Source organism: Gavia stellata, chromosome 18 (assembly GCF_030936135.1).
Source record: "Gavia stellata isolate bGavSte3 chromosome 18, bGavSte3.hap2, whole genome shotgun sequence".
Lineage (NCBI taxonomy): Eukaryota > Metazoa > Chordata > Aves > Gaviiformes > Gaviidae > Gavia > Gavia stellata.
In genome coordinates, this window is record NC_082611.1 from 3849941 (window position 1) to 3858478 (window position 8538).

Consider the following 8538-nt stretch of genomic DNA (forward strand, 5'->3'; position numbering starts at 1 on the left):
AAGGGGTACGTGATGCTCAGCAGCCGTAGCGGCTGCCCACGGTGCTCACCCGCTGCCCCAGCTCCCCGCCTGCAAACCCCCGGCCAAGGCAGCTCTTGGCCAGGGGGCTGCATCTCAGGTGGCTGCACATTGCAAACATGCCCCCCAAATACACCCCTCAAACCAAACCGACCACCCGGAGAAGCACACAGTGGTTTAAACAGAAAGAAAAAAAAAAAAAAAAAAATCCTTGTGGTATGTAACTCCCACCGCCATGGGCCAAACTGTGCTGTCTTTACGCAATCACCCCATCCCAAGCGACGGGGCAGTTTTCAGAAAGACCCAAGAGAATGTGGGCTTTGTCCCCGGCCCCGCAGCAGTTGGGGAAGGCACAGACTCGGAAGCACCGACTTCAGTAGCCCCTCCAGGTCCCGGACATGGCAGGGGGCCAGCTGCTGCTGCTGAAATAGGTTATTTGTTGGCTATGTAGCTTTGAGCTCACATAGTTTTTTGCTGATGGGGCGTCCCATAGGAGAGAGGAGAGGCAAGCCAAATGCATGAGCAAGCAGTGCGGGGTGGCTAACCCCGGCCCAGCCCTGGCTACCACCCCTGCCTGTGGAGCTCTGTGTCCCAGTGGGGAATTTTACTCCTGCAGCCAGCAAGTCCTCGGGCCAGGAGAGCAGGAGCGCGCGGTGGGATCCCGGATGGTGTGGGGGCAGGCGGGAGAGGGGGCTGCGTGGCCTCTGCGGTGTCAGCAGTGACGCAAGCACACGCCAGCCCTGACGCACCCGACGCATCCCTGGGGCTTTGCCCAGGGCAGCCCAGCACCGGCTTCTGTAGGCAGGGAGGGGACGCCCGGCTCTCCCCAGCAACTGGGACGGCTCTTCTCCGGGGCCGGGCAGAGGAGAAGCTGCAGCGGCTGCTTTGTGGTGCTGCTCCCAGTGCCAGCCAGGTCGCTGCAGTTCAAGGACGGGCTGGTGCAGGAATGACCCAGGCAGGGGAGGAAGAGGCTGTGGGCACATCTACGTAAAAGGCATCCCTCTTGGAGCTGTCCCTTGGTCCAAACGCTCCCTTTCCAGTGCCCAGCTGCAGCTTCCCAGCAGCCCTGGCATGGTCATCCGGCAGTGGTGGCTGGCACGGACAGCCACATATGACGCAGCCCCTTCGCACAGCCAGGCAGCCGAACACCTTGCTGCAGGGGTCCCAGCACGAGGCGAGCAGGGCCAGCAGCATGCTCTGTCCCTAGACATCCAGAACCGGGACAGCAGCGGAGCCGCAGGCAGCTGCAGAACAAACTAATCCCGTGATGCAGCCTCGTGGGCACCTCTGATGGGCTCCCCAGCCTTTAACAGCAACGTCCCAACTTCCCTTGTGGTATGTGAGGAGTGAAAACAGCATCCATGGATGCGGCCACAACAATCCTCCACCAACAGCAACCCTCAACCTGCCCTTCGGACACCTGTGGTGCCTCTGCTTTACCCACTTCTCAGTGACGCTGTAATGCCTCCACCAGCCCCGCTTCTCCACCCAGCGGCATCTTCCCAGGTGGCTCCGCACTGAAGGCTTTAGGATGCTCTGTGGCATCGACCATCTCAATGCCTGTCCCTGGTGAGATGCAGCATCCAGGACCCTCTGCGTGGAAGCAGGGTGCCCAGTGGGCACACACCCAGAGCTTTCCTGGTAGGCTGATGTCAGACACTACCAGGAGGGAGATGGGGCGCTTTGATCACGCAGCTGGCATGGGCAGACCTCCCTGGCTTTGAAATCCACGGAGCTACCATCCGATCACCGGCTGGCGGGGTAAGCCATGAGCTCCTGCAGGAGCTGCCCAGCTCCCAGGAAGGGCTGGTGCTGGCACTGCCGCTGCCTGCTCGCTGCCCCAGCAATGCCCCAGGCGAGCGGCCCGTGAGCAGTAAGTAGGTGCGAGAAGAGCCCCTCTCTTCATCCCAAATCGGCTCTAAAGCTGTGGCAGCTCCTCAGGGCCAAGGGCGAGCGGGAATCCCTCCCGCCAGCTGCAGGATGGCTACATCTCAGGTGTGACAGTGCCTCAAGGCTCTCTCCCCATGGCCAGATCCACGGGACAAGTGTCACTGTCCCCATATCCTGCTGCAGGGACTCTTCCTGCAGGGAAGCATGTAGTCACCCCGTCGTATCGGCTGCAACGAACAGCACAGCTGAGCCGGTGCATGGAGCCTGGGCAGCGTCCAGCTGCTCCCCCTGTCCTTCCAGCCGCCCCTCTCTCCCGACCCAGGCACTGTCCGGGAGGGAAATGTCCCCTGAGGCAGCCCCTTGCTACGAAGCCCTGCGAGGATGCAATGAACCACCCGCGCGATCCCTGACTGCAATACACAGAGCAGGATGGAGAGCCGGCGTATGCCACGCAGAACACTGGACAAGGGCGGTGACACGCTGAGGGTGGCCTCATCTGCCAGAAACATCGGGCTGGCCTTGAGGGGGGTGCAGACACAGCACAGAGACCCCCAGAGCTGGCGGGAAATGCTCCCTGGCTGGGCTCTCCGGCCCACTGGTCCAATCCTGCTGCCGGTCCCTTGTGGCACAGCCAGGCTGGGGTCTGCTCCCTGGGTCCAGGTGGCCATGGCACTTCAGGTCCCCCTCCTCTTCCTCTCCACAGTATCCATCTGTCCATCTGTACTTTCAGCCTTCAGTAGGACTCCACAGGGACACTAGCGGGTGGCCACAGCTCTGGGTGGCCACAGGAGGCCAGGGTTTAGGTGGCCCTGCCAGGTGGCAAGCGTTTGCTGTCCAGAATGGCCTTCCAGTCGTCGGTCCAGGACTGTAGCCTGCGGCTGGGGGGCTTCAGCTGCAGGTGCTTGTTGTGGCAGGCCGTGAAGAGCACGTGCTCCCAGCTGGGGTTCAGCTCGGCCCCTGCAAAGCAAGGAGAGAGGTCGGCTCTCTGGACAACTCCTCCGCAAGATGCAGAGGTTGACCTTACTCCAACATGAGGAGCCTGCGGACACAAACCTCTAACAAGAGCCTAATCAGTAAGGCAGGGACCAGCACCCATCACCCCCTGATGCTGTCTGCCCCTTGGGGCTGCCTCTGGTCACTCCTGCCACCCCGCACCTTCCTTACCTGTTATATCAGGTCTGTCGTCTATAAGCAGGTCAGCAGAAACCACTGTCTTATCTCGCGTCAAAACGATCTGCTCAAGAAACTCGGGGCCGAAGTGCTTCTCCACCCAGGCGTACTGGAAGGCGAGGGGCAAGCGGTGAGCGCGGGCACGGGAAGGCTGACGGACAGGGCAGGGGCTGCTCGGCAGAGCGGCAGCAGAGCCCGGCACGAACCCTGGCCTCCACGCAGGGAGGACATCTCACTTAGTAACTTCATTAGTGGGAAGGATTCGGATGCTGCTGGAGCACAAGTTCTTTTAAAGCCAAGCAGCTTTTGAAATTGTGATGAAATATTAAGACCAAGCGCCTCAGTGCATGCAAATGGCAGAGCTCGGCCGACAGCGGAGCTGCCGCTCTGCGAAGATGCTCAGGAACAAAACTGGTGGAGCAGGGAAATATCACTGCCATTTTACAGTCGGAGGCATGCGGGGGTCAGCTGGCTTTTGCTGGGCAGCGCGGTACCGGAGGGGAAGCTGGTATTCGGACCTACTCACCTTCTCGTAAGGGCAGTACCGGTACTTCTTGATTGGGCTTGTGCAGATGAACACGTCGGTGCTGCCACAAGGAGAGAAACGGGGGCAGAGTGTCATTCCGTGGCCAAACACGCCGATCAAACCCTGCTCCCCCTTGAGATGCATCTGTCTGCCTCTGCAAGACCCCACTCGGTGCCTAGGCAGACGGGCACCCAAAGCAGACCCCCTGCCACACACAGATCAAACCGGGGTGATTTAAGACGTTAATCCTCCATCTCACAGGGTCCCACCCCCAGGACGTGTACCCACAGCCACGGCACAGGCATGTTCCCCTTTTCGCCACCCTTGCTGGGAGCAGAGAGCTGAAGGGAAGGGGCTGCACATGGCTGATTTTCTTGGTGACTGCTCCAGGAGTCAAAGCGCTCTCTTTCCTCCCACACCCGGTGGGCTAGTAGGCATTTTTAACACTGATGTTGAATTCAGCGCTTCTGCCGAGAGGAGGATGAGCCTGCAAAGCCACTGTTGCTCCCCTGTCCATTCCCCAATACCACGGGCAGGTTCCTACTCACTCTGCCAAATTTGCCATTTGCTTCACAGCTTCCACAGCCCCGGGGAGCGGGTCCAGCTCAATGAAGAAGTTCTTGGATTCCCAGATGCTGATGGCTTTCTCCTGTGAGGGGAAAGAGAGCAGTTACTGCACAGGGCTTCTTGCTACTCTTCTTGCACGTCCATCTTCCCCACCCTTTGCTAGGACAGAGGATGGTGACAGTGAGAAAGGCAGGAGCGCTGGCTCTGGTCCCCTCCTGCTAACCCACCTTGCCTCTGTGAGTGCCTCTGTTCCCCACCTGCCAACCTGCACCCATCCCATACAATTTAGATAAGAGATGCTCTCGCGCAGGCTTGGTTTTGCCTGTGCAGACACAGACACAGAGGGAGCAGCACGCTCTTGCAAGGCAAAACACAGCGATGGTGCAGAACTGAACCAAACCCCAGGTCTGCATCCGGAGGGGCACTTCCACGCAGATCTGGCTGACATGGCCTGGCAGCCCTGCTGTAATGTGATGCTGTTCAGCCACAGATGTTGTCTGGCCTATTTGTCTCCATCAGATCACTTAAAATAGCAGCCAGGCTGCGCTCATAAGAGAAAGTATATTACAGGACAAACTACATGTCGGATGAGTGCAGATGCTCTTCCTCAGGGATGCCTGGGCAAGGTCTACCAGGCAAATGGAGCATCTCTAGGCAAGGGTTTAAAACACGGAACATCCAGGTCAGCAGCCAGGGTGCACTGGTATGGCACACAGGGAGAACGGAGCAGAGAGAGACCACAGGGAGCAAAACCTTGGGACGAGGGCAAAGTCCAGGGGCTGCCTGCGCTGGGTCCAGCACAGCTCTAAGGAACAGCATCCCCTGCACTCCCTCAAGCAGGTAACAGCTTGTCAGCTGCCAAGCAAAGCAATTATTTTGCACAGACACTGGGTCCTCGGGGAGGAGAGCCTGGGAATGCTGCAACGCGGCCGCAGGCAGAGGAAGCAGCCGTGTCCCAGCACTGCAATGCAGCCGAGCAGCTGCAGCTGGGAGAAGTTTTGAAGGGAGACCTGCCCTGAAGGATTGATTTTGATTTTGAGCACCTCTGTTTCTGTATTTGAGGAAAGGGAATAGGGACAAAAGGAACGTTAAGCCCATCCTACCCTTCTTGATTGCACAGTATGGAGGAGCTGGCAAAGCATCAGGGTAGGGGAAAGTAGCCTCAGCGATGCTTATGTGTTGGTTCTTACAGCTCATAGTAACAAACAGGCTGGTTGGACATGCCAGCTAGACTTGCAGCTGCCTTCTGCCTGATGAGTGGGAATCTAGTGGGTAACCACCACGTTTTGCCTTTACTACACCTGTACTGGGGCTTTGCTGGGACCTCCAGGCTCAGGGCAGCAACGCCCCAGAGCAAACACAGGGCTCACTTGGGGAGTCATGTTCTTCATCCTGCTGGCTGCCTGTGCCAAGATGCTGTCTGCACACCTTGCCTGCTCTCAGGAAGATGAATACATGAACCCATTGCATATTTGGGTACTGAGCATTTAACATGACATGCCAGAATCAAACCCTGTATTTCTCGAAAAAATCCCAGGTAACACGAGAAGACCAGACGCCCAACTTAAAAGGACAGACTACTCAGATCAACTGTTGCACTCTTCCCTTTTGCCTGAGCAGCAGAAAACATCGGTGGTTCAGAGGAGAGAAGAAAAGCCTTCTTCATACGCGTTCAAAATGAAACACACTGATTCGGCACAAGAGAGCCAGCAGAAATGCCTCCTGGCACCATGACAAGAACAGCTACCCTAACAGTTTGCCATGGGGCCAGGCAAACATTTGAACTCCAGGTGCTCTGCTTTAGACCGGTGAGCAATGATGTTTTATTTTTAAGATACTGACTGTAGTTGCACAAGAGACATCTGAGAAATGCGGCCTGATGCAGCAAAGCACTTCAAAGTGTACTGAAGTGTTTTCTTACAGCAAGGACTTCCGTAGCTATTCTGCTTCCACTTCTGTCAAAAAGCATTTTGCAATCAAGCTTGATGGGGGAAGAACTAAACTCATCTTGAAGAAAAGACCCACTCGGCTCCCAGAGCCAGAATAATTCCCTGCGGCACTGCAGCCAGCATGCTGCCTGGCAGATGGAAAAATCCCCCAGGCTGGGAATCCCACCACGTGCCAGGCAGGACAGACCCTCGATTTCCTTCTTATCTCTCCCCATGAGCAATTTCCCTGCCTGTCCAGGGCTCCCCATCCTTCTAGGTCTGTGTGCTCGGCGTATTGCTGAGCTGTTGTTCTCCCTTTCAGAAATGCAACCTTCAGCTCGTTGGACTCTTTGGCTCCTATTTTCTGGTCTCCTGCAGCAGGTCGATGGTGCTTTCTGACAAAGGGGGACTGGAACAGCCCATGCGCCTGTAGCCACAGAGCAGATCCTACTCTCTTTATCCCCAGTCTGAAACCATGGGTGAAATCAGGGCTGCCCTGAGGTCAGTCTGTGGAAGTTTTGCTACTTGTTCAGCCCAAGGATGTGCCGGTTTTATGTGATCACAGCAGACACAACATGAGCTCACTTCATTTAACACATCCAAAGTAGTTAAGATCAAGAAAAAAAAAAAAGAGTTATCATGCATTACTCCTGCCAAACTTTTAGCATCTGCCTTACTGCATGAATGATGTCCTCCATTTCCCTTTCATCAATCCCAGCTAGAGAGGATACATTATTCCTTCAGCTCATCAAGCTGTTTAGGACTTTGCCAGTAGGAGAGCCCCAGACCTTATTCACACTCCCTTCCTTGAAGCCATCATACCACTAAGGACAAGAGTAATTTATTTGCTGTAACACCTTTCACCTAGTGCAACTGCAAACCGCAGATGAGACCACAGACATCCCATAGAGATGGGAAACTCGTAAAGGCAGAAACCGACTTTCTGCAGCACTTAGCCCTTCATTGCATGATGAAGTACAACATGAAGAGAGCTTCTACTTTTAGGCTTTAATTATTAAAATCAATACAATAATTTTCATGCATAGGATGGCTTGGGGTTATTTTAATTTCAAGTAAGCCCTCACATGAAGCATCAATTGGCATGGTTTGCTCTCAACTTCTCTGCTGCATCCCACCCCTCACATTGCTGTTAAGGAACTAAATAATCCATCTAGGAACAGTATCAATCCACACAGCTTGGCCAAACCAGACCTAGAAAAACCCAGCTATGCAATTTGGGGTATTTTAAAACAATCAGATGTTCAAAGGTCTCCTTTCCTTGCATTTATCTCCATCCATGCCTGCAGGGAAAAGAGACAGACGTGCATGAAAAACGCTGGGTTTCTGGGAAAAGAGGCACCGCTGGAAGCTCTCCTGTGCGCAGACCTGTACCTGTCTTTCAGTGGGAGCTCCGGCCAGCACCCGCAGCCCTCCCCAGCGCGGCACCCACGACCTGGGGGCCAGTGGGTCCCATGGGGCCGGAGCTCCAGCCGCACGGCGCAGAGCGAACGAGAGCCACGCGCAGAGCCGGGGGATGCATAAACTCACACTCAGCTCAGGTCCCAGGCGCCCGTATTGCTCCGACACCCAGAAGCCCCTCCGGTCCTCCAGGGCAATGTAGGGCTTGTCGGGGTACCTGGCCCTGAACTTCTTGAGGAAGCCTCCCTCGAAGTCGGCCAGCACCCCGTCCATGTCCACCAGCACCCGCAGAGCCCTGCGGGACCCCGCTGCGGGGCCGGCCCCCCTGCACAGCCCTGCGAAGGGGCCGCAGCGCCGAGGCCGCAGGTGCAAGAAGCTGCTGAGCAAAATCATGGTGGAGGGGGGCTCCGGGCAGGGGATGGGGGGTCGGGGCAGGGGGGGGGGGGCCTTTATTTCAAGCACGCACCCTGCAAGCAGGCGGCCCGGGCAAGCACGTCCCCTTGCAGCAGGAGGAAGGAGCGGGGGGGGATGCGAGGGGGATGCAACGGGGAGCAGAGGGGCTGCAGGGGGGGTGCGGTGGGGATGCAAAGGCCCATCCTCGCCCCCAGCGCCTCTCCCCCTCCCCGCCCCATCCCTCCCGTGCAGCCAGCGCGGAGCAAGCGGCAGCAGCGGCGGCGGCAGCTGCGGGGACCGGGGCCGCCCGGGGCACGGCGGTGCGCTCGCCCCGACCCGGCAGTGCAAAGCCCAGTTCCTCTTCCCGGTGCCTGGCCGAGCCCGGAGCGGCGGCACCGCCTTAAAGCGGCACAAGCGCCCTGCGACGGCGCGGCTCCACCGCGCCTCCCGCCCGCTTTAAGGCTGCCCCGGCCCCGCTCCCTCCCCTTCCCCGGAACGGGGGCTCTGCGGGGTGCCGAGCCCCTGCCTCAGTTTCCCTAACTCTCAGCCTCGGGGGCACCCCAGGCCGCCGCTCCATCTCCCCTTGCCTGCTGCGGACCCTCTCTCCCCCCCATCCCCTGCCGACAC

The 8538-nt window shown here is 57.6% G+C and overlaps 1 protein-coding gene across 1 annotated transcript; it reads right to left on the minus strand.

Annotated features, from left to right (window-relative positions):
- Positions 1-224: 224 nt before the first annotated feature.
- Positions 225-7911, minus strand: NT5M (5',3'-nucleotidase, mitochondrial). The gene is made up of 5 exons (XM_009818254.2): positions 7648-7911; positions 4153-4253; positions 3605-3665; positions 3073-3187; positions 225-2865 (listed from the first exon to the last, which is right to left on the minus strand). Exons 1-5 carry the CDS (start codon positions 7909-7911, stop codon positions 2708-2710), a joined length of 699 nt encoding a protein of 232 aa, XP_009816556.2. The 3' UTR covers positions 225-2707.
- Between the last annotated feature and the right edge of the window lie 627 nt (positions 7912-8538).

Bases quoted from the DNA above. Each gene is read 5' to 3' on its own strand.
- NT5M (XM_009818254.2), bottom strand. From the start codon at position 7,911: ATGATTTTGCTCAGCAGCTTCTTGCACCTGCGGCCTCGGCGCTGCGGC. The intron at 4,254-7,647 runs GTGAGTTTATGC...TTCCCCTCACAG, and splicing joins GCCTGGGACCTGAGCTGAGT to GAGAAAGCCATCAGCATCTG. The intron at 3,188-3,604 runs GTGAGTAGGTCC...CTCGCCTTCCAG, and splicing joins GGTACTGCCCTTACGAGAAG to TACGCCTGGGTGGAGAAGCA.